At 44.1% G+C, this 26,929-nt stretch overlaps 1 protein-coding gene across 1 annotated transcript; it reads right to left on the bottom strand.

The window, feature by feature from the left end:
• Nucleotides 1–334: 334 nt before the first annotated feature.
• TLR4 (toll like receptor 4) lies at nt 335–4,958 on the bottom strand. Its single transcript, XM_075834231.1, has 3 exons — nt 4,887–4,958; nt 2,714–2,880; nt 335–2,618 (listed from the first exon to the last, which is right to left on the bottom strand). The coding sequence occupies exons 1-3, from the start codon at nt 4,956–4,958 to the stop codon at nt 335–337; spliced, it is 2,523 nt and encodes an 840-aa protein (XP_075690346.1).
• Nucleotides 4,959–26,929: the final 21,971 nt, after the last annotated feature.

Here is a 26,929-nt window from a genome sequence, read left to right as displayed (position 1 = left end):
TCAGTACATAATTCAAGTAACTAAAGTTAAAGGGGATGTCCAGAATTAAAAAAAGGTTCTGCTTTTTTTTGTCTGGAAAATTCACCGCTCTTGTCCATAGGTCGTATCTAGCATTGCAGCTCAGACCCATTCAAGTGAATGGGGCTAAACTACGATACCAGACATAGCCCATGGACAAGAGTAGCACCTGTTCTGATTTTCTAATTCTGTACATTCTCTTTAAGAATTAACATACAATTCCATAGGCAACAATTAAAATGCAATTTACTTTAGGCCTGGCTACAAACAAGTGCTTTGTATGTAAGTCCAATATATTATCACACATATATTATTTTTATAGATTCATTCTGTTGTGTTCATTCTGTTTCTCGTACATTTCTCCATTGACGTCTTCTAGCTGTGGAACACAACTTGTCGATTCATTCCCTTGCTGTAGTGCCTCTCTCAAACGCATCCAGAAAACTTTTCTATCTACATATCCATCTACCCACTTGATGTAGGTGTTCTTGCGTAGATATTTGTTTAGTCCAAGTATATGTCTAAGATGAGCCATGTTAACTGCCTCCAGTACGATAACAATGATCCCACATTGACTTTCCAAGAACTGCCAGGACATGACCATCTCAAATTCGAAGCCGCACCACTTACTCTCAATAAAGTTCTGAGACAATATAATTAAAGCTTTGCGGCTTCTACGAATTCCTTCATTCACGATATTGCTAGTGATGGGCATGCCTGGTATAAAATCTCTGTAATGTAAGCATAAGTGAAAGCGTGGGGTACCACCTTCCATTTTGGGAACTAATTGCTCCTTTACCCATTCTTCATCTAAGCTGGAGTGGATAACAAATGCATCATATTCTTTTTCAGTATTATCATTTTTATCGGTTCGATAGAGATAGCAAAGGTGAAAGTATTTTCGCTTATAACAATGAAATATACACCCAGCTATGACTACTGTAGTTACAAACACACCAACACATACGTAAATGGTGAAATTACACCTTAAGGTCACTTTGCTAAGCTGTGTACCCTGGAAGTATTCTGGTGTATAACAATCCATACTTTCACTAAACTTCGGAATTCTGCTGTTCTGCTCATGGACCCAAGACAGAAATGTTTTCTGATCGCAAGAACAGTCATACGGATTATTTGACAGGTCCACGTTTACCATATTTTGGGATATAAATTGTGTGGTTTGCTCAGAGATACTCTGAAAGCTGTTAGAACTTATATTTAAAGTTGTGAGAGCTATTAACGGACTGAGTACTGATGACTGTAGTTCTAGCAAATAGTTTTTACCGAGATCTAATGTTTGCAGTAATTTCAGACCGGCAAGGGTCTCAATAGGAATAAACGTCATTTTACAAGATGACATGTCCAGGAAACAGAGCTTAGTCAAGTTTTTGAATACAGAAGCTAGAATATTAGTATCAAAGGTAGTATGAGATACTTTGAGAACTTCTAAGCTGTGCAGACCACAAAAAGAACACTCAATAGAAAAATGGCATGATGTGTATGACAGATCAAGATAAGTAAGCTTATCCATAAGTAAAAAGATTGGGTATACACCTACACTACCCAGTTGTGCATGACTGAGATCTAGAGAACGAAGGTAGGACATATTTAAGAACATACTCCTTATTTCTATCTGAGGATTGAAGCTGAGGTTTAGGTGTTGAAGAATAGATACCCCATCGGAAATCTGAGAGCAACAAACGTGCATGTATAAATTATTCCTGCTCAAGTCTAATAATTCAAGGTTAGGTACTTCTATATCATCTTTAAAGACAGAAATTGTTGGGTTATCTGTAATCCGAATCTCTTTCAGTTGTTTGAGTGCTGAAATGACTGTAGAAGGTATACTGGTGAGTAAACTTCTTTTGATTTCAAGCTTTTGGATGCTGGAGGATGCAAATTCAATGTACAAATAACTTAAATCAGTATTTATCACACGAAGCGATGTGAGGTTTTGAAAGCATTCACAAACTGTATTTTTGGAAAAGTGAAAACCATTCATTGTCAGCTCCTTGATATTCAGGCCACATAGTCCTTCAAAAATTCCACTTTCCCCCGTAATTTTCATCAAAGAGTTTCTATAATGACCAATCACTAGCTTCTCAGCAAGAAGTCCATGCATGGCATTTAGGTTGCTTTTCATAATATCCCCATGAGAAAAACAACCTTTTAAATGTAACATTTGTAAAGAAACTAATCTGAAGGAATCGGGGGTAATGTGGTTTATAGGATTCTGAGATAATATGAGAGAGAAATTGGAAACATTTGTATTTCGTAGGTTCTCGAGGTCATTTTCTTTTATATCAGCAATCTGGTTTGCACGGAGGTCCAGAATGTGGAGTGAGGACACAAAGGTTGGAAGGTACATACTCTTCAGCAAATTCTTGGCTGCATTTAATTCCCTTAGTGTGGTAAGATGTGCCACAGGAAGCTCTGATAGGGAAGTAAGAGATGTTTCCACTATGACAAGTCGATGTAAGAAGGGAAGGTCAGAAAAAGTCAGTGGAGACCAATGCCTTATTGGGTTTCCGGTGAGGATTAGGGTATGCAAATTCTCAAGGCCAAAGAAAGCATGATCTTCTATTGAGGTGATACTGCACCTACGAAGATTAATACAAATAGTATGAGGGTATAATACAGAGGTGTATTTAACCATTTATCATCCATATCTTGAAGTATTTTGTTAAACACTCACCTTGTAAGGTCGAGAAGCTCAAGTTTAGACATTTGCAAGAAGTTCTTCTTGTGAAGACTTTTCAGTGGGTTAAAACTAAGGTCTAATCTTATAGTTTGTTTAGGCAAATCCAGGGGTACCATAGATAAATTGCACTTACAGCAATTCAACGATACTGGAGGAAGTTCCTAGAGTTAAAAGATAAATGTTCTATTAACATTTGATAATTTTAAGACTTCTAACATAAAGGGGTATTCCTGTTAGAGCAAGTTATAAAACTCACTTAAAGCGGTTCTGTCACCAGTTTAGTAATGACCTATCTCCTAGCCAATCTAATAGGCGCTGTTACACTAATAATGCTAGTGAAGATTGTGTCCCAGAAGGTTTAATATTTTTAAAGTTATGAGCTTTTCTCTAAATATGTAAATGAGCCTTTATTATACAAGTGGGTGCCAACACCAGCGATTCTCCTGAGGTGGAGCCTCCTCACAGCCTCTGACGCTGTCCTATCAGCATGAAGCTGCTTCACACAGTGTGAGAGACTGAGGCTAGAGGGAAGGGTGATCACTTCAAACAGCCATATCTCGGGCTGTGGACCACCTAGAACAGCGGTTCTGATGGTATACAAAAGAGGAGATTCTAATCTAATCTTTAATAACAGAATCTCAGACATTAGGACACAACTGGAGATAACGCCAGTTGAATACACAGTCAGGAATGGAAGCTGTTTACTAAAAGATTACGCTGTGTTGCTGGGAAGGGAAGGGGGAGCAGGTATATGATAATTGGACAGAAAACATTACACCGCCCAAAGTGAAAAGAAAGAGTCACCTCCTATTTGGCTATTAGAGCCAAATTAGCATATTTAGAAAAATGATCATAACTTTGCAAATAATAAACGTTTTTTTAAAACAAATCACATTGTAGTTATCAATAGCAAAGCGCCTATTCGATTATTTAGGAGATTGGGAAATAATAAACTGCTGAGAGATCCTCTTTAACAAACAGTTTTTAAAGCTTTTCAATGGTTCTCTAATAAAAAAAAATTCACCTTACCAGTCCACCCAGTCTTCTGTGTACTTTTAATTAAGGTTAAGACATGTAGGCACTGGTTGAGCATGCGCGATACGTCTCTCATCTCACCCACTGTTTATAAGAGCACTGTGAACGCGCATTATCATGCGCATGCGCATTTCACCTTATGTGACTGCCCTTCAGTTTGGAATGAAGCGGTAGTGAGCGGACTTAACAATGAGGTACAGGGGACATATGGGAAGCAGGAACGCATCAGGTAGACTTTCTGTAATGCTGGAGGTGGGCGCCTCTCCTTCTGATGGTCCCCGCTGCCAGGTTACTCACTACTGCCGCCGGCACCCCGGTTTTTATGTGATGTCGCGTTCTGTTTCTTAAAGGGGGCCAGCGTGTGCACTCAAATCGTTCCCCAACCAATCCCAGATGCCCAGAACATATTTTTAACACTTTCACTGGTCACCTGATGCCTGAGCAATATTGGTTCACAGCGCTAGTTTGTTCCTGCGAGGGTATTGTTTGACCATCTGTTTATTGATCCGGCCTGTCTTTGACTCCCAAACCTGTGCTGCCTGTCTAAGCCCTCTGCCTGATTTTTGACCTTGCATGAACTCCGCGTGAACTGACCTTGGCCTGGCACTGACCATTCCCTTGCCTGACCTTTCGGTATACTGCACCGGTGTCTCCTGGTCTGCTGGGCCAGCTGCTACATATACCAGGACCACCTCAGAATCTTCTTAATTTATTGCATAAGCAGAAGCATCAAGCATATGTGGGCTTTTTTTCAAATGTACCTTTTTATTATTAAGGTATGTTCACACAGGGCAGATACATTGAGATTTGTTCAAATCCAATCCACTTTGCTGCTACTGTATTATGCTGCGGATTATATCTGCAGTATTTACGCTACGTGGGAACTTGCCCTTATTTAGATGCTCTCCCTACACAAGTCATCACGGTGAAACAACGGAGTGCAGACTGAATCACCGATATACTTTAGTGATCCTCTTAATGGCACAACACTATTTAAAAGGTTAATAAAATAATATCGAAGGGTGGCTGGTCTATAAATAACAGAAAAACAATTATGTAAGATATTGCTACTATTTTAGTCTGAATAGTAAATTGTATAACAAAATAAAACAGTAAAATACCAGCGACCTACCTCTATGCAGCAACTGCCAGCACTGTGAAAAGCAAACCACAGGCTGAACAATAAAATCCATTGATGGTCCATGCCCCATACAATTTACTTAAATGCTTTTCTTGAAGTAGAACACAGTTTGGGACATGTTCATCTGAGATGTCTGTCCTGTAGTCAAAGAAAGAAAAGTTGCTGCGTCAAATTCTAGGAAAATACCAGACCAATGTCACTTCCTGAAACTTGTTGTGTTGAACAAATTGATATTTGATATACAAATGTAGTATATACTTAAGAAATTATTTAAAAAAATTAAGAAGAAACTTAAAGTGTAACTAAATGTTCAACAAAATTCTGACATGTCATAGTGACACGTCAGAAGCTTTTAGCACTGAGACCCCCACCGATCGCTAAAACGAAGCGGCAGAAGCGTTCGGGTGAGCGCTGAGCCGCTCCGTTTCTGTTTTGCTTTTCTCTGAGAGCCGATGTAGCGGTGTACGGGCTCATAGACTTTCTAATGAGCCTGTACACAAACTGCTCGGCTTTCCGAGAAAAGCCGAACAGAAAGCAAGCGGCTCAGCGCTCACCCGAGCACTTCTGCCACTTCATTTTAGCAATCCGTGGGGGTCTCAGTGCTTGGACCCCCACCGATCAAAACTTCTGACATGTCACTTTGACATGTCAGAAGTTTGTTGAACGTTTAGTTACCCTTTAAGTATTGAAATATAATGTCTGCAAAAATGAATGTATTCTACTTTTGTTATGTTCCGCACTCCCCTCTTTGTAGCAACGTAATTAGAGGTTTCCAGACGTTCCTGATTCCTCTTTTAAGGACATGCTGGTGTTAATACAATTATGCGATTATACATGACCTCTAATATCCTTTCTAATTTATAGTAAGGGTTACAAAGCTCAGCTGCTGTAGAACCTCTTTTTGAAGAGAAAAGTGGGAGCTTCCTGATTCCGCCATTGATTGATATGTAACTCTCTTATCCATTTAATGAAGATCTGCAGCAGCTTAACTTTTATGTATGAAAATTTTCATTGGCGTGGGTTATAAGACATTGAATATATATGTAATATTGTAATATTAATAATAAATAATATTGTAAGAAAAAAATATAAGTTTTTTTTTAAAAAACTTGCTGTTTTGCCTGGTATATTAACAGAATAATTCGAAACTAGTGATCCAAATGGGTAACTGTCGAACACATTAATAATTTTACTAGATGTTTTTTTTATATGAATAGTAAAACATATTCGTTTTTTTTTAATCTTACCTCTACGCAACAACTCCCAGCAGTGAATAACAAGGCTACAGTCTGAACAAAATCCACGGATGGTCCATACTCAAATTTGTTTCTTTAAAGATTTGCTTGAAGAAGAATACTGCTTAGTATAGGACGATTATGTTATACGTGTACCATTGTCAGTACAAGAATAATATATTATGTAGGAAAGTACCAGAACCTCCATGTCACTTCCTGAAGCTGAGCCACATGTTCAGAAAATATTACTGTCTATCTGTCTGTCTGTCTATCTATCTATCTGAAAATCTAAATTTTAGATATGAAAATAAAATATGAATAAAAGATTAAATTTAAAATTAAGGTGCTCCTAAAAAATAAATTATTTTATTTTTGGTACATTCCATACACCCCTCTGTCTAGAAGCACAATTAGGACTTTCCTAAAGTAAGACTTTTGCTTCCTCTTTTAAGCCCATGCTAATGTTAATATATTAGTTTCATTTGTTTTATGATATGCCAAACAAAAATATAAGGGGATACCGTTAATAACACAAACATCCACGCACGCGCGTGCACACACACTCACTTACTCACACATATATATATATACTTATTATCAGCATCTTGCCCTTTAACAAGCAGGATTAATCCAAAAATAAATGCACATTACTGCCATTATCCCGATAATCCTACAGATTTTCTGCTCTTTTTTTATAAAATTAGCAATTCTTATAATAGGTCAATGCTAATTATGCAATTTTCTACTATGTAAAAATAAGTTTACAGAAAGATCAAATACAAAGAAAAATAATGCAAGTCGAGGTCCAAACTGTTAGTGTGTCTGTTGTATTACATATGTATCATATCTATCTGTATATACAAAGTGCCTGCCACATGTCCCCATATACAGTGTCCAATAAAATATAAAAAATGTTTTCATCTACAATGATGGTGTTCCTAAAAATGAATGTATTTTATTTTTGGTACGTTCCGCACTCCCCTCTGTCTAGCAGCACAATTAGAGCTTTCCTAAATCAAGACTTTTGCTTCCTCTTTTAAGGACATGCTAATGTTAAGAAATTTTTTTGTTTGTTTTATGACGTGCCAAACCAAATGTCATTTATAGCTTGACTCTTTACATTGTCTTCATAATCCGACAGATTTCCTGTTCTTGCTTATAAAGGGAGCAATTTTTATAATAGGTAAACACAGTATTAGGGAATTGTGAAATAATGCAATTTGCTAAGATGTTAAAATTTATTGAAAGTTTACGGAAACTGATTTATAAAACATCTGTAACATAGTTGTGCACACATTAAAAGATCTCAATTGGCGCAGAAAATACAGACAGCTACATCCTTTTTTGTATAACAAATCACACTTTTGCCTCCAGTGAAATTTATCGTCCAGGTACACTCCCAAGTATTTATAACTATCTACTCTTGACACCATTTGACCACTAATTTGAATCGCCTCCGGTTCATCTTCCCTTTTACAGTAATCAATCATCATCTCTTTTGTTACATTCAGCACTAAACAATTTTCCTTCGACCAAGGGCAGAACTTTGCCACCTGCTCCCTGTACACGTGATGATCACCTTTTACAATACACCCAACCACCACCGAATCATTCGAGTACTTTTGTAAGTGGCATGTAGTTGAATTATTTCTATAATCCGAAGTATATTATGAAAAAATAAACAGCGCTAAAACAGTACCCTGCGGGGCTCCCATATGACTTGGAAGTTTTTTGTCAAACAAGGACTCTAAACGAACACTTTGTGGCCTAAAAGTTAAATAATTAAATGTTCACTCAACAACCGTATGATCCACGCCCCAATTCATCATTATGTCACACCTGGTTGAATCATATTGAAAGCACTTGAAAAGTCTAAGGCCTCATGCACACGACCATAGTGTTTTTCTGGTCCGCAAATTCCAGGACCGTGTTCCGTGAAATGTCATCCGCAGTTCATCCGTATGTAATCCGCAGTTCATCCGTATGTAATCCGCAAAATGTGGATGAAAAAAAAAAAGCCTAGGTAAAACAGGATGACGACAGAACTCATTCCCGGTCGTCGCCTAGCAACACTTCTGCAAATCCGCAAAACTGCGGATGACACACGGAGGTGTATCTGCAATTTCCACGGGCCCATTGACTTCTATTGGCATGTCCGCATCGAATTTGCGGGCCGTAATAAGACATGTCCTGAGTTTCTGCGGCACGGATTTGCGGACATGCGGAGACCCGTGAAAACACGGATAGTGTGTATGGGCCCATAGAAATGAATGGGTCCGCAATTCTCCCGTGGATTTGCGGGGGAATTGCGGACGCAAAAACACGGTCGTGTGCATGGGGCCTAAGGCCTCATGCACACGACCGTAGCCGTGTGCACGGCCGTGATTTTCGGGTCGGCCGGCTGCGGACTGTCGGCGGACTGTCAGCCGCAGGCCGCCCGCAAATCGTGGGACATGCACATGGCCGCGGCCATTGTTTTCAATGAGCCCGGACCGCAGAACCGGGCCGTAATAAGACATGCCCGTTCTTTCTGCGGTCCGGGCTCCCGGGCCGTGCACGGACCGCAAAAACTACGGTCGTGTGCACGGCCCCATAGAAAAGAATGGGGCCGCAATTCTCACGTGGATTTTTGGGGGAATTGCGGCCGCAAAAACACGGTCGTGTGCATGAGGCCTTAGAATGTTATCCCGACAGTATTTCTCGCTGCAGAAGGTAAATCACTGCGTCCTCAACCCCCATATCTCGACGATAAGCAAATTGTAACGGGTCAAGATGCTCAACCACCACTGTCGACAGATGCGACAGAACCAAACGTTCAAAGACCTTCATAACGTGGGACACAGGACTATAATCCTTTAATACTCCTGGATTACTCTTTTTCGGCACCGGCACAATCCAAGAAGTTTTCTAGAAGAAAGGTACAATCTCCGTCACAATGCTCAAATGAAGTAATTTAGACAAAACATCTCCCAAGTGGCTGGCACATATTTTCAACACCCGTGTGCCGATTCCATCCGGTCCTGCCGCCTTATTAACACACAATCCTCTTAATTCTCTGACAACCTCTCTTGGGTCCACTACTAGCGGCAGTGTAACCCCTACATTTCTAAACCAATTACCTCCCGATGTTCCATTTATGGGCCCCTGTACTATTCTGCACTCTTCCTCACAGTCCCTCATTAAATCTATTAAAATAGACATTAAATTGATTTGCACGTTCAATGTTACCTTCCGCATGGTTACACTTAGATTTCAGTCCCGTGATTTTCTTCAAACCAGCCCATACCTCTCTCATATCATTAGTTGACAACATTTTCTCCAATTTCTTTCTATGCGACTCCCTACTTTCTCGGAGATTCAATTTTAATTCCTTCTGAACATTCCTAATCATCACTTCATCGTGTAATTTAAAAGCATGTTTTTTCCTATTTAATACCTCCTTTAATTCCTTACTAATCCAGGGTTTATTATTCGGGTAGCACTTCACTTTTTTAGTGGGTACAATATTATCAGTGCAGAATTTAATATATTCTGTAATCACATCTACTGCATCATTAATATCCCCCCCCCCCCCCCTTCGATTTCAACAGTAAGGCCCACTCTGTTGATTTGAAACACGTTTGGAATTCATCCTCCACTTCTCTACTCCATATCTGAACGTTTCTCAAAACCACTGGTTTATAAGCCGGGCGTAACCGAACCAAATTATGATCCGATCTATCAAGAGGTGGTAATGCCACTGAAGTATAAGCACCTCCTACATTAGAAAACATAAGATCCAATTTATTCACCCCTCTAGTCAGGCACTTGATGAACTGTGTTAATATATAACGCTATACCACATCCTTTCTTCTTTCCACTCAGAAGTGCATCTCTATCACCTCTCACCAAATGAAAGCCAGGAACAGATATAACAGAACCCATAATGTTGTTGTTCATCCAAGACTCCGTAAAACAAAAAATACTGCACTCATAGAAATCCCTAAAACTCCCAACCAAGGCACTTAATTCATCCACCTTGTTTACCAGGGAGCGTACTTTGCCCATTATGATAGATGGCACAAATAGTTTAAATCCCTTTAGTCTTAATCTAGCCCTAAACCCTACCCTGCATCCCCTATAGGCTTTTCTAACACAACTTGGCACCTTGTACTCCTTTACAATAGAAACTGGCATGAAACATTTCACGGATAGTAGTTTTGTCCGCGAATAACATACATTTTTCACCCGGTTCCATTTTTCTCCTGTCTGTTGTGGTACTTTTACATTAGCAAATGCAGGTAGTTGGCCACAATGAACATCTTTATAATTATTATTATTATGAACCCCTCCAGAACCCCTTGGCCAAGACCAATTCTCATTAGTCCTGCCATGAAGAACCTCATTATGTGTTGAATGGGGCAAAGGACCTGATCCCGTACAAAGTACACTTACAGCAGTTAGTATACACTCAATCCATGCTAAAGCATTACCTGCTGAACCATAAAGGGTACAATGGTTTAAACCTAGACAGGCAATATTAGCATACAAAGTATGCCCCACATTATTGTTCCTTCACTTAGCACTAGGTCCTGAGTTATGTTACTCTATACTGGAGTCCTTTTGTTCCAATACACTTAGTAGCTGGCCAAGTCCATACATAGAGACCGAAGTCCATGCTTCTTCCCATGTAGTGACGCAACGGTGTCAACATACACCACGTCACACATTCCAGCTGAACTCCACAGTCCTCCGAGTTCACGACCATCTGCACCACTGCAATCTCCACCACCAAACCGCCAGCCCTCACTAGACAAACGGCGTGTTCGCTCCAGGCAACCCACACGACTGGCATCCTTCACAATGGACACTCCACCTTCCGACCTGCACAATCTCAATCTCTGTCCACCTGACCAGCACAGCATGTGCACGGCACAATAAGTCAGCAGCAAGGAAATGACCTCTAGTCCTGACGATACACCTCTGTAGCAATGGAGACAGGGGAACGGGCAGAGTCCCGTGTTGCACACTACAGCACTTCCAAGGCCGCGTTTCGGGCACTGATGAAATTTCACACCCAGCCAACAACAGCAAGAAACAAACAGCAACAGTAACAGTAACATTAAACAGAGCAACTCAGACTAGCTGTCACTCCAGCGGCGCTTAAACCTTATCTTTTTTTTATGCGGCCGTTTGAAAAAATAATTCATTGTGTCAATAGAAAAACATATTCAAAAACAGACACAAAAAAAGCATCAAAAAATGCTCGATGCTTAAAAAACGGCTGAAAATCAGGGGCTGTTTTCCCTTGAAAACAGCTCCGTATTTTACGTCCGTTTTTAGTTTGCCATGTGAACATACCCTTAGTGTGTCTGTTGTCTTGTATATGTATCATATCTATCTCTAAATAAAAAAAACACCATATAAAGTGCCTGCCACATGTCGCCCTATGCAAATTTCCTGCCACGTTTCCATATACAGTGTTAGCCACATTCTCTCTCTAAGTGCCAGCCAAATGTCCCTGTGTATACAGTTTAGCTACAAGTCCCCATATGAAGTGACTGACACACTGACATTGTCACCCCCTAAAGAAGCGGGAATGCAAAACGCATGTTGGGGCTCTACATGGTGTGACCAGAGTACATGGAACTATGGGTATTGTACCATATTTATACTGATGTGTCCTTCCTTGCTTTTCCTCTTATCTCAACTATGTAATGGTAGCCGCTCCTGCTACTCTGTCAGGTCTGCTCGCAGCCTTCATCGCTTCAACCACCTACTGTGCAGGGAACTGCAACACTACCCCATTTATGTGAATGGGGCTGTGCTGAAGTTTGCTGCACAGCCGGGTGGCCAGGAGCGCCGCTCTGCAGGGAAAAACAGTGAAGAGGACACAGTACTAACTCAGTGCTGCAGCTCCTTCAGTCTCGGGATCGATGGGGGTCCAGAGGTCGGACCCCCACTGATCAGAAAGTGATGGCATATCGCTTTAGCAGATGGGAATACCCTTTTAGGCCAGGAAAACACCCACCGTTTTGATGCAATTTTTATGGCAGTTTTGGATCAGTTTTTTAACTAAACACAGAAGTAGACACAAAAGTAAGATGTATCATGCATTTTTTTTTTATATATATATACCTTTCCTTTCGTTTGGATCTACGTCTGGCTTCGGCTAAAAAAACTGAGCTATAAACTGCCACAAAACTGCATAAAAACTTTTTGTGTGATCCTGGCCTTAAAAAGTTAACAAGTTCCTTGCTAAATGCAATATGTGGAGAAAACTAAAACTTCCAACAGTCCCTGAAGTTCTACAGCCGTCAGGACATGCTGGGAGTTATATGTATTTGCTGTAACTACCTGGTAGACTTAAATTTTAGGTCCCTGCTGTCTGGTCCTTGCCTTAGGTCTTATTATTTCTGACTGTCCTCAGCAGTGTGAGCTGATACGTGATATGAAGCTCCAAGATAAGTGGTGGCCTCCTACCTCTGCGGCGATGATAAAGAGGTGGGTCCTGGGAACTCGGGGTTGAAGGATACTGGGGTGCCTACCACTGCATAGTACACTTGCTGCACTACCCAGCCTTCTACAGTCAGTGTAAACTGGCTGAAGAAGGGGCCTCTGTGCTCTGAAAGCTGCACATAGAACTTTTATGGTTTGCCAATAAAGGTATCATACCTATTATACTTTTGTCTTTTTTGACACAAAAGTATTTTACATTTCATATTGTCTCTGGCTAACACGGTACTACACTATTTTTTACTGTTTATCCAGTTGAAATTTTGCCACAAAAAGACAGAAACGTCCAAATTTGCCTAAATGGCAAAACAAAATTTCAAAATTGTATTCATTACTGATCAAAACTAAACAGAAAAACTGCAATATCTCTTTAAGTAACAAAACTCAACTTATATTACACTTTTTTCATGCTAACAAAAGAAAGGATTTACAGTTAATGCAACATTTCCATTTGGTCTGGTATCTCATAATAAGATATCCAACATTTATGTAAGAGTTTGAAATATACCTTCCAGCAGAAAATACAAATCAATTTTTCTTGCTGAAAACCTCATACTTTATTCAGTGATGTCAAACAATTACACTCGCATTGAGTTTCATAACCAATATTACACTAGTTTCCAACAATAGAGAAAAAATCAGCTATATAATAGATTGCTTGAAAAGGCTTCAGTTCATCAGGAAAAAGAGAAATATATTTTATGGACCCACTCCATGTTTGGCTAAAAATAAACTGCATCAAAGAATGCCATGAAAACTACATGTGTAATTCCAGCCTAAGGGTATGTTCACACGCAAACTCAAAAACATCTGAAAATATGGAGCTGTTTTCAAAGGAAAACAGATCCTTATTTTCAGATGTTTTTTAAGCCACTCGCGATTTTCGCTGCGTTTTTGGAGCTTTTATCGAGTCTTTCTCGGCCGTTTTTAAAAAAACGGGCGGGTAAAAAAACGGCCCGTCTAAACAGAATGACGTTTTTTTCATTGAAATCAATGGGCAGATGTTTGGAGGCATTCTGCTTCCGATTTTTCATCCGTTTTTGGGTGTTTACAGCCCGAAAAACAGCCGAAAACACTCTGTGTGAACATACCCTTAGTATTAAACTCACTGAAAGGGTAGAAACTGACCATGGGTGGTATTTTGTCCTGGCTGGAGTCACACATGCAGTTTTCATTAAGGTATGTTCACATGTAGCGCAAATACTGCAGATTTTCCGCAACGGATTTCATTGCGGAAAATCTGCAGCGTATGACAGTAGCAGCAGAGTTGGTGAAATAAGAACAAATTTCATCCACACGCTGCATATAACTATCCGCCGAAAAAACGTTCTTAAATTGACCTGCGGTGTGGTTTTTTAATCTGCAACATGTCAATTTATGCTTTGATTTGAGCAAAGTTTCCAGAAAAGCAGCAGGATCAGGTTTCTCCACACCTTCCGGCAATTCAACAAAGCGGATGTTGCACCTCCACAGATGGCTCTCCATATTGTCCAGCTTAGTTCGCCATGCAGATTTCTGAAGCTCCAAACTGTCAACCTGTAAAGGATCTGCCAGGTACTACGTCTGTGTATACTTCCGGGATTAATCAGTCGACACTTGAGGCCAGACCTCTTAGACTGACACCGGCTCCCACCAACCAGGGTCGCAGGCTCAGGAGTGGGAGAGCCTATCGCGGCCTGGTCAGTCTGAGTTAGCTCCGCCCCCTGTCCATTTATACCTGCCGTGTTCTCTTCCTCAGTGCTTGTTATTCTTCTTGGATTCCTGGCCCCACTGCTGCCTTGCTCCAGCCTGCTTCTGCCGTGCTTCTGCCTTGCTTCAGTTCCGCTTATCCTGCTTCGCTTTGCCCCTGGCTTGCTTCCTGCTCCGTGCTCTCGTTGGTATACTCCACTACATCCTGATCCTGACTGACTCATTCACCGCTCCGTTTCCTCGCGGCGTTCCGTGGGCTACTGCCCCTTCCCTTGCGTGTTCCCTGTTTGTTCTCCCTTGCACTTAAACAGCGTAGGGACCGCCGCCAAGTTGTACCCCGTCGCCTAGGGCGGGTCGTTGCAAGTAGGCAGGGACAGGGCGGTGGGTAGATTAGGGCTCACTTGTTCCCTTCACCTCCTTCCTGCCATTACATAATAACAAGCCCATACCTAGTCTACCATTTCTCCTACGCTGACGCTATCATGGACCCCCTTGAGACCCTGACCCAGCAGATGCAGGGCCTCTCCCTACAGGTCCAGGCCCTGGCTCAGAGGGTCAACCAGGGTGACGCTGCCTTAGTAGTACCCCTCACCTCACCTCTAGAACCCCACCTCAAGTTACCTGACCGGTTCTCAGGGGACCGTAAGACTTTTCTCTCCTTCTGGGAGAGTTGCAGACTTTATTTCCGCCTAAAACCTCACTCCTCAGGTTCCGAGAACCAGCGGGTGGGTATCATTATATCCCGACTCCAGGAAGGGCCCCAAGAGTGGGCCTTCTCCTTGGCTCCTGACGCCCCTGAACTTTCCTCCGTTGATCGTTTTTTCTCTGCCCTCGGACTCATTTACGACGAGACTGACAGGACTGCCTTAGCCGAGAGTCAGCTGGTAACCTTACGTCAGGGTAGGAGACCGGTTGAGGAATACTGTTCTGATTTTAGGAAGTGGTGCGTAGCTTCTCGGTGGAACGACCCGGCCCTAAGGTGCTAGTTTAGGTTAGAATTATCTGACGCCCTGAATGATCTGCTGGTTAGCTACCCCTCTTCTGACTCCCTAGACCAGGTTATGGCCCTAGCAGTACGACTTGACCGACGTCTCAGGGAACGTCAGCTTGAACGTTTCAATGTGTTCCCCTCTGACTTCCCTGCGATTCCCCCCGAGGTCCCGTCTCCTCGCTCTTCCACGGAGGACTCGGAGGTACCTATGCAACTCGGGGCCTCCATGTCCCCTCGACAACGTAGAGAGTTTCGCAGGAAGAATGGTCTCTGCTTCTATTGTGGGGACGACAAGCATCTACTGAACACCTGTCCCAGGCGCAAGAATAAACAGCCGGAAAACTTCCGCGCCTAAGTGATCATCGGGGAGGTCACTTGGGCGCACAGGTATTTCCCGTTAATATGAAACGCAATAAAATTTTGCTTCCCTTTCAGGTCTCTTTTGGTGGTAGGTCTGCCACTGGCAGTGCCTTCGTGGATTCAGGGTCTTCTGCTAATATTATGTCTGTGGAATTTGCTATGTCTCTAGCTATGCCATTGCTTGATTTGCCTAAACCTGTCCCGGTAGTGGCACCCCACCCATCTATTTATATACTACCTGAGGAAGAAACCGGTTCGGTTTCGAAACTGTTCACTGTTAAACAGTTGTGTTTTATATTTTCTATTGTACCAATAAAATCCTTATATTACCGACCACATTGGTACCTTTGAGGAATTTGGTTTTACGTGTATGGGTAACCATACTGATCAGTAGCGCATTTCATTCCTCCATTCATTATTGAGACTTTGCATTCCAAGTTCTCAATTCGGGTTCTATGCTGCAATTGGATCCTGCCACCAATACATCGTGGAGGCTACCTATCTGGAATCTACTACACTGGATGTTATGCTCCCAGCATAACTGCACCAGGTGAGCACTATTTAACACCTTGTTCACACGTGTACCATCACAGTGGCATGCACTATTGTGCGCTTTGTGTTTTTTCTACCCTCTTCTACCTTCGTGGATTCTGGCTCATCTGCTAATATCATGTCTGTGGAATTTGCTATGTCTCTAAAAATGCCTTTTATTGATTTGCCTTATCCTATCCCGGTAGTGGGTATCGACTCCACTCCTCTTGCTAATGGTTATTTTACTCAGCATACCCCTGTTTTTGAACTCCTTGTTGGCTCCATGCATTTGGAGCAGTGCTCTGTACTGGTGATGCAGGGATTATCGTCCGATCTGGTATTAGGTCTTCCCTGGTTGCAGCTGCATAATCCCACGTTTGATTGGAATACTGGGGATCTCACCAAATGGGGTAGTGAATGCATGACGTCATGTCTTTCGGTTAACTCTATTTCTCCCCGGGAGGAGGTAAACACGCTTCCTGAGTTTGTTCAGGACTTCGCTGATGTGTTTTCTAAGGAGGCCTCCGAGGTGTTGCCCCCCCATAGAGATTACGATTGCGCCATCGATTTGGTGCCTGGTGCCAAGCTTCCTAAGGGTAGGATATTTAATCTTTCATGTCCTGAACGTGAAGCTATGAGGGAGTATATCCAAGAATGCCTGGCCAAGGGTTTCATTCGCCCCTCGACTTCTCCTGTAGGTGCTGGCTTCTTCTTCGTGGGGAAAAAGGATGGTGGTCTTAGGCCGTGCATTGATTATCGGAACCTGAATAAGGTCACCGTAAGGAACCAGTATCCCCTTCCTTTAATTCCGGATCTTTTTAATCAGGTTCAGGGGGCCCAATGGTTTTCTAAGTTCGATCTACGGGGGGCATATAACCTTATCCGCATCAAAGAGGGGGATGAGTGGAAAACTGCGTTCAACACACCCGAAGGTCATTTCGAATACCTGGTCATGCCCTTTGGGTTGTGTAATGCCCCTGCCGTCTTCCAGAATTTTATTAATGAAATTCTGAGAGATTACCTGGGTAATTTTCTTGTAGTGTACCTTGATGACATACTGGTGTTTTCCAAGGACTGTCCTCCCACGTGGAGCATGTCAGGAAGGTCCTCCAGGTCCTCCGGGAAAATAATCTGTTTGCGAAGACCGAAAAATGTGTGTTTGGGGTACAGGAGATACCATTTTTAGGTCAAATCCTCACTCCTCATGAATTCCGCATGGACCCTGCCAAGGTTCAGGCTGTGGCGGAATGGGTCCAACCTGCCTCCCTGAAGGCGCTACAGTGTTTTTTGGGGTTCGCTAACTATTACAGGAGATTTATTGCCAACTTCTCGGTCGTCGCTAAGCCTCTTACGGACCTTACTAGCAAGGGTGCTGATGTCCTCCACTGGCCTCCTGAGGCCGTCCAGGCTTTTGAGACCCTCAAGAAGTGCTTTATCTCGGCCCCCGTGCTGGTTCAGCCCAACCAAAGGGAGCCATTTATTGTGGAGGTTGACGCATCCGAGGTGGGAGTGGGGGCCGTCTTGTCCCAGGGTACCAGCTCTCTCACCCATCTCCGCCCCTGTGCTTACTTCTCTAGGAAGTTTTCGCCCACGGAGAGTAACTATGATATTGGCAACCGCGAACTTTTAGCCATTAAATGGGCTTTTGAAGAGTGGCGTCCCTTCCTGGAGGGGGCCAGACACCAGGTAACGGTCCTTACTGACCACAAGAATCTGGTTTTCCTAGAATCTGCCCGGAGGCTTAATCCTAGACAAGCTCGTTGGGCACTATTCTTTACCAGATTTAATTTCTTGGTTACCTATAGGGCTGGGTCCAAAAATATTAAGGCTGATGCACTGTCACGTAGTTTCATGGCCAATCCTCCTTCCGAGAAGGATCCTGCTTGTATTTTACCCCCTGGTATAATCGTTTCTGCCACTGATTCTGATTTAGCTTCTGACATCGCGGCTGATCAAGGTTCAGCTCCCGGGAACCTCCCTGGGGACAAACTGTTTGTCCCCCTGCAATACCGGCTAAGGGTACTCAGGGAAAACCATGACTCTGCTCTATCTGGTCATCCTGGCATCTTGGGTACCAAACACCTCATTACCAGAAACTATTGGTGGCCTGGGTTGCCTAAAGACGTTAGGGCTTACGTCGCCGCTTGTGAGGTTTGTGCTATTTCCAAGACACCTAGGTCCCGACCTGCGGGCTTACTACGTTCCTTGCCCATTCCCCAGAGACCTTGGACCCATATCTCCATGGATTTTATCACCGATTTGCCTCTATCTCAGGGCAAGTCGGTGGTGTGGGTGGTAGTAGACCGCTTCAGCAAGATGTGCCACTTTGTGCCCCTTAAGAAACTACCTAACGCGAAGACGTTAGCTTCTTTGTTTGTTAAACACATTCTGTGTCTCCATGGGGCCCCAGTCAATATCGTTTCTGACAGAGGGGTACAATTTGTTTCCTTATTTTGGAGAGCTTTTTGTAAAAAGTTGGAGATTGATCTGTCCTTCTCCTCCGCCTTCCATCCCGAAACTAATGGCCAAACGGAAAGGACTAACCAATCCCTGGAACAATATTTAAGGTGTTTCATCTCTGACTGTCAATTTGATTGGGTCTCATTCCTTCCCCTCGCCGAATTTTCCCTGAATAACCGGGTCAGTAACTCATCAGGGGTCCCCCCGTTTTTCTGTAATTTCGGGTTTAACCCAAGGTTCTCCTCCATTTCTCCTGGTTGTTCCAATAATCCCGAGGTAGAGGACGTTCATCGGGAACTGTGCACAGTCTGGGCCCAGGTTCAGAAGAACCTAGAGGCATCCCAGAGCGTACAAAAGATTCAGGCTGATAGTAGACGTTCTGCTAACCCCCGGTTTGTCGTCGGGGATCTGGTCTGGTTGTCGTCCAGGAACTTGCGCCTTAAGGTCCCGTCCAGGAAGTTTGCTCCCTGATTTATTGGACCTTATAAGATCATTGAAGTCCTCAACCCTTTATCCTTCCGTCTGGAGCTGCCCCCATCCTTTCGCATACATGACGTCTTCCATGCCTCCCTCCTTAAACGCTGCTCCCCGTCCTGGTCCCCCTCGAGGAAACCTCCTGTTCCCGTTCTCACCCCTGAGGGGGTGGAATTCGAGGTGGCCAAGATTATGGACAGTAGGATGATCCAGGGCTCCCTCCAGTACCTGGTCCATTGGAGAGGATACGGGCCGGAGGAGAGGACTTGGGTACCTGCTCGTGATGTTCACGCTGGGGTATTGATCAGGAGGTTCCACCTTCTCTTCCCCACTAAACCGGGTCCTCTTAGTAAGGGTCCGGTGGCCCCTCATAAAAGGGGGAGTACTGTAAAGGATCTGCCAGGTACTACGTCTGTGTATACTTCCGGGATTAATCAGTCGACACCTGAGGCCAGACCTCTTATACTGACACCGGCTCCTACCAACCAGGGTGGCAGGCTCAGGAGTGGGAGAGCCTATCGCGGCCTGGTCAGTCGGAGTTAGCTCCGCCCCCTGTCCATTTATACCTGCCGTGTTCTCTTCCTCAGTGCTTGTTATTCTTCTTGGATTCCTGGCCCCACTGCTGCCTTGCTCCAGCCTGCTTCTGCCGTGCTTCTGCCTTGCTTCAGTTCCGCTTATCCTGCTTCGCTTTGCCCATGGCTTGCTTCCTGCTCCGTGCTCTCGTTGGTATACTCCACTACATCCTGATCCTGACTGACTCATTCACCGCTCTGTTTCCTCGCGGCGTTCCGTGGGCTACTGCCCCTTCCCTTGCGTGTTCCCTGTTTGTTCTCCCTTGCACTTAGACAGCGTAGGGACCGCCGCCAAGTTGTAACCCGTCGCCTAGGGCGGGTCTTTGCAAGTAGGCAGGGACAGGGCGGTGGGTAGATTAGCGCTCACTTGTTCCCTTCACCTCCTTCCTGCCATTACACAACCTTTGAGCGAATAGGTGTCACCGCATCTTCCAGGTCAGAAATGCGACACTCACTCAAAAAAACACAGAAAAGGCCATACTTACCTTGTGGGTTGGTAGACACCAGTTCACAACAGGACCCAGACAAGTCAAAAATGCTACAGAGGGAAAGGGCTCAGGGGCATTAAATAGTAATATCCACTCCCACTAGTCTTGAGTGGAGTGGCTGCTCAGTGTTATCACTACGCACAACCAAAGCTTCAAATAATGTGCCAGTTAGCAAGGTGCAGCGTATCTTGCCGGATCACAGCTTATTAGTCACGCCCATACTATTAGATGTCTTCCACCCCAGCAGGAGTCGTCAAAAAGAGGAATGGCTCCATGCGTCCTTGTATTGACTACCGGGGTCTCAACCAGATCACAGTGAAAAATAAGTATCCGTTGCCACTGATCTCTGAAATGTTTGATCGTATACGTGGTGCCAAGATTTTTTTCCAAACTAGACCTGCGTGGGGCTTACAACCTAATCTGTTTTCACCGGGGTGACGAATGGAATACTGCATTTAACACCCGTGATGGACACTATCTATTAATGCCCTTCGGCCTGTGTAATGCTCCCGCGGTCTTCCAGGAGTTCGTTAATAACATTTTCCGTGACCTCCTCTATGTTTGTGTTGTGGTCTATCTTGAAGACATCTTGATTTTTTTTCTCCAGATCCTATGACGCATCAGAGACATGTCCGTCAAGTTTTGCTGCGGTTAAGGGAGAATCGTCTGTACGCCAAGTTGGAGAAGTGTGTCTTTGAAAAAGATGCTCTACCCTTCCTGGGCTACATTGTCTCGAATAGAGGTCTCAAGATAAGTCCTGAAAAGGTAAAGTCCATCCTGGAATGGCCACGCCCTCAAGGCTTGAGGACCATACAGCGCTCTCTGGGATTCGCCAATTTTTACAGACAATTTATTCCAAACCTCTCCTCACTGACCTCTCCTATCTCTAACCTCACTAAGAAGGGCATGAACGCCAAGGTGTGGACTCCTGAGGCAGAGTCCGCAATCAATAGCCTGAAGAGTGCCTTCACGTCAGCCTCTATCCTCCATCATCCAGATGTTTCTCTACAGTTCTCGTTGGAGGTGGATGCATCCTCTGTCGGTGCTGGTGCACTCCTGTTCCAGAGATGTTCCAAGGGCAAGTCAATGGTATGTGGATATTTCTCTAAGCTCTTCTCTTCCGCAGAACACAACTACTCGATTGGAGTTACTGGCCATCAAATTGGTCCTGGAAGAGTGGAGACATCTACTAGAGGGTGCAGCTCATCCCATCCTGATTTTTACGGACCACAAGAATCTCACCCACCTTCAGACGGCCCAACCCTCATCAGACCAGGTGGTCGCTGTTCTTTACCAGGTTCCAGTTTGTCCAGTTTGAGCTCCATTATCGCCCGGCCAACAAGAATGTGAGGGCCGATGCCTTGTTCAGGTCTTTCGAGACAGAAGACACCATGGAAATTCCACAGAACATTATTGATCCGTCTTGCATTGTCTCTGTCAATCCCCTGCAAGTTGGGGACATTCCTCCAGGGAGGACTTTTGTGCGCGTGGCTGACAGAGGGAGAATCCTCTGCTGGGGACACTCCTCTAGACTGGCAGGCCACGCGGGACCCGTAAGACCCAGGATCTGATTGCCCGTCATTTCTGATGGCCCATGCTAGACATTATGGACTTTGTTTTTTCCTGCTCAGTGTGTGCAGCTAACATGGTCGTTCACTCCAGACCTGCTGGCCTGCTGCAGCCATTGCCTGTGCCTGAAAGTCCCAACTGCAGCATATAGCTATGGACTTTATCACTAACCTGCCTTTCTCTGCTGGACGCAGTACTGTCTGGGTGGGGGTGGATAAATTTTCGAAGATGGCCCACTTCGTTCCTCTGACCGGTCTTCCTTCTGTTCCTCAACTGGCCAAGCTTTTCATCCAACACATCTTCCGCCTGCACGGCCTGCCGCAGCATATTGTGTCTGATCGGGGGTTCAGTTCACCTCGAAGTTCTGGAGAGCCATCTGCGAACTCCTGGGTGTAAAGTTGGACTTTTCCTCAGCCTACCATCCTCAGATCCAATGTTCAGGTCGAGAGGATCAATCAGATCATGTCAAGCGGTGTCTCCCTTCAGCGTCCGAGCTGGAGTGCCAACATCATAGCTCATGGTGCTTTAACGAGTATAGCAATGTTGCGCCAGTGCAGAAGATGGGCTGATTTCCCACTCTGCCTCCCCTGTTCTCTGCCGGCCCATGGCAGACAGACACAGAAGGAGGTTGCCACAAACAGAAAGGGACAGGAGGATAATGGACATCTCTAAATATGAGTGAAGGCAGGAAACCATCCCCTATTACATGCCGACAGCAGACGGCCAGCTGACCAACCCGCCCCACCAGGAATCTGCCAGGTTAGGCCTAATCTAGAACATAGGTGTATATCACAGATGCAGCTTAATAAGTACAGAGACACTATTCCAACTTGCATACAGCAGTTTCTGGCTTATTACCCTTCATCAGTGCAAGATATGGAAACCATGGCACTATAGACGTAGTGTTTGGGAAGTCCTAATCCAAGGTGGGTAGCAAGGATAAGGGGAGAAGGGCTAGAAGGGCAAGAAATAACCAAAATACATTTTTACTTATATCTTCCCTAACCTTTTAGATGACTTTTCAGAATAAGCTGCCATATGCGTGCTCCTGGGGCATAACACTATTTCTGGCCATTATATGAATTGTATCCTGCATTTTTTAGCAATTTTACCCTCTGCAGTCTCTATAATACATTTATACTGAGCTAGAGGTTAGAGCATGACTTCATAATTTCTCCCATACGAAACACACATTAAGAAGAGAACCTCCTGCTCCCCAATCTGTTTGTAGCATACCCTCAGAAGTTGCTGCATTCGCATGGAGAACATTACACAGCAGTATTAAGCATTGTAGCTATAAATCCAGGACGGGGGTGAGATAAAACACTAAAGAAATTGTCTCGCCTCTCAAGATGGATTTTAGCAGTGAGTTGAGAGGAATGATCAGTGCAGAAGGAAAGAGGAGAGGGGGTGGAGTAGGAGAAATTCCTGATAAGCATAGAAAAAGGCATTTTTCTCTAATAAGATATATTAGAAGGTTTATTATATTCGTTTGTACTATTGATTTATGCAGTTTGTTGAAAGGGTTGTAACCATTTAAGCAATTAGGAACACAACAGCATGTTTCAGAGAAGGTATTTAAATGGCCACTTTAGTCACATATCCACACAACAAGGAAAATTACATATTTTATAATTATTTCTCAAATGCAAATACCACATCTGTATTTATTGGACGTTATACCATGGACACTAGGGACTAGTAGAACTGTGGGGATAGCCGGACGCTACCAGCAAGAAAACACCAATCAAGGCAAATTCCCCCATTTCCCCTTTTCCTGAGACCTTGTCTTGAGCGGTATCTTATTCCTGGCAGCGCCTCACTACCCCTGCCCTTCTTCCAGTCTCCAGCTTCTCTGAATGAGCGCGGAGGCATTTCTCTTACTGTTCTGTGGTGGAGCCAGCTACCATACTTATTTCATGAATTGTAAAGCATTGTGCCTTGATTTAGCACAACCATACAGAGAACCATGGTTCCCATCATTCTTTTATTTACACCATTTCTTATACAAGTTATGCTATGGGTGTGTGTGCATATTTATTTCTATATGATGTTATACCATGGAAACTTGGAACAATGTTAATCTAATGTTAATGTAATTCCCTGTACATTCAGTACAAATTAATAAAATGTATAATATATCATCCCCCATTAATTTTTTAGTTTATCCTTGATTATTCTGTATACAATAGCCATATGAATGAATTAATATCCACTTTTTCATGACCAGACTAATTTTATTTACTCTAAAAACTGTAGCAGTTCTCACCTACAGACAGCGAATATGTGACTGTTTCTCAGGCTTCAAGATGCTATAAGATAGAGTTGCAGGTTAAAAACAGAGTTGCAGATTCAGGAAATACATCCAAAGAGATTTCCACCAGCAATATGTTTTCCACCCTGCTAGCATTAATGCGCTTCGTCTATGCCCTAGAAGGTGACATGTATAGTCTTACTTTATGAGAGATAGAAGGAATGAAGGATTCTTGGATTTTTGTTCCCTTGAGAGCTTAATGCCTAGAGCACGGTGTGTCATCTCATTCATGGCATTTTTTTCATATATACTTTTACAAAGTAAATAGGCACATATATTTCTTGAATTGGATTATAAGTACTACAGTGTATAAAAAGACTAAAAGTGTACTTTTTACTACTTCTCCAGTAAAAATAACATATGTCACGATCTGTGGGTATGTGGTCCCACTAGGCCGCACCGCTGTAGCGGTGAGGCAGCTGGCCAAACAACAGAGTACCCAATCAATACAAAGTCCAGCACAAGGGTACCGGAACAGTCCAGACAGTCGCAGTGGCTAGGCACAGATGGAACTTCAGACGGCAGATGATGCAAAGCATGGCAGATGACACCAGACGTAGTGTAACACAGCAGATGTGTTAAACAGCACAACAACACACCAACACTATAGAGGGCACAAGAACAAATACAGCATGGGACACGGGATACAGGTAGCAGCGCACGGGAACACTGGGAACAGGAAACGACTATGGGACCATTTGCAACACTAACAGACGAATACAAATAACGCTCAGGCAAGGAGTGAAAGGGGGCGGGGCCCTTATTATAGTCCAGGAATCTGGGACTAATTAGTTAATTCTTAACATGTGTGCACGCTGGCCCGTTAAGCCTGGAAGTGAGCTCGCGCACGCACCCTAGTGGTCACTGCAGGACAGGACAGCCGCATGTGCTGGCATCTCTGGAGAGAAAGACGTCGGCAGGATAAAAGGGGTCGGCGTCCACGGCCGTTACAGTACCCCCCCTCCTTACGCCCCTCTTCTTGGGTCCAGAGCGAGAGGGGAAATTCTTCATGAGGGTAGGGACATTAAGATTTTATTCTGGCTTCCAGGACCTCAACCGCAGGACTAGGAGTCTTACTGTAGCCGTTCAGCACCACAGGTTTCAGGTTTCAGGAGGGACACATGAAAGGAGTTGGGGATTTTGAGGGTAGGAGGCAGCCGAAGCTTATAGGATTAACATAGACAGGATTAATCTGTTGCAGGATCTCAAAAGGTCCAAGGAACCTGGGAGCAAATTTGCATGAAGGCACCTTCAGATGGTTATTCCTAGGGGACAGCCAGACTTTGGTACCCGGAAGATACTGGGGCGGCTCTCTTCTTCTAGTATCTGCCTTTCACTTCATGCGATCGACTGCCAGCAGAATAAAAGACCGGGTCTGTTGCCAGATTTGTAGAAAGTCCCCAAATGCAGAATCAGCCGAGGATACCTGAGATGTAGTCGACACAGGAAGAGGGATTCTAGGACATTGACCGTACACAATGTAGAATGGTGTGGAAGTGGTGGACTCACTTGTGTGGTTGTTGTATGAGAATTCGGCCCATGGAAGAAGCTGTACCCAGTCATCATGCTGCATGGAGATGAAGTGGCGGAGATATTTCTCCATGATCTGGTTAATCCTCTCGACTTGACCATTGAACTGGGGGTGATAGGCTGAGGAAAAGTCCAATCTCACATCCAGGAGTTTACAGAGCGCTCTCCAGAATTTTGAGGTAAATTGAACCCCCCGATCGGACACGCTGTGAAGGGCCAAGCCTTGCAAGTGGAAGATTTGCTGAATGAATAGATGAGCCAGCCGAAGAGCAGAAGGTAGACTCGTCAGTGGAGCAAAATGAGCTATCTTAGAGAACCGATCCACCACCACCCAGACCATATTGCATCCCGCTGAGGGAGGAAGGTTAGTGACAAAGCCCATTGCATTATGCTGCCAGGGGGCGTTGGGCACAGGCAGAGGTTGGAGCAGGCCGTCAGGCTTGGAGTGAGCAACCTTGTTAGAAGCACACTCAGTGCAGGAAGAAACAAAATCCACAACATCTATGGGCAGCGTGGGTCACCAGAAATGACGAGTTATCAGGTCTCGAGTCCTATGAACACCTGCGTGTCCAGCCAGTTTGGTGCAGTGTCCCCAGCGAAGGATTCTCCTCCTGTCTGCCAACCACACAACTGTCTCTAACTTGCAGAGGATTAGCCGTAATAATGCAGGACGGGTCTATAATACATTGTGGGGACTCCACAATGTCCCCTGTTTCAAATGACCTGGATAGGGCATCGGCCCTCACATTTTTGTCAGCAGGACAGCAGTGGAGCACAAATTGGAACCTTGTGAAGAACAGTGACCACCTGGCTTGACGGGGTTTAGCCGTTGAGCCGACTGGAGATGAGTGAGGTTCTTGTGGTCGGTGTATGGGATGAGGTGCGCCCTCTAGCAAAAGAATTTGATGGCCAATAACTCCCGATCCCCAATAGAGTAATTGCGCTCAGTGGAAGAAAAAAGTCTTGAGTGATAGCCACACACCACTACCTTTCCTTTAAAGCTTCTCTGGAACAGAAGTGCACCTGCATCAACAGGGGAAGCATCCACCTCCAACGAGAACTATCCAGAGACGTCAGGATGATGGAGGATTGAGGCTGAGGTAAAGGCACTCTTGAGGCTATTAAATTCAGATTCTGCCTGGAGTCCATACCTTGACATTCACTCCCTTCTTGGTAAGAGTAGAGATGGGAGCCGTCAGTGATGAGAAGTTTGGGATAAACAGCCGGTAGAAGTTGGCGAATCCCAAAAAACGCAGTATGGAACACAGGCCCTCAGGATGTGGCAATTCCAGGATGGAACTTACTTTTGCAAGGTCCATCTTGAGA

The sequence above is a fragment of the Rhinoderma darwinii genome, chromosome 8 (genome assembly GCF_050947455.1).
Source record: "Rhinoderma darwinii isolate aRhiDar2 chromosome 8, aRhiDar2.hap1, whole genome shotgun sequence".
Taxonomy (NCBI): Eukaryota; Metazoa; Chordata; class Amphibia; order Anura; family Rhinodermatidae; genus Rhinoderma; species Rhinoderma darwinii.
This window is presented reverse-complemented; position numbering and strand designations above follow the sequence as displayed.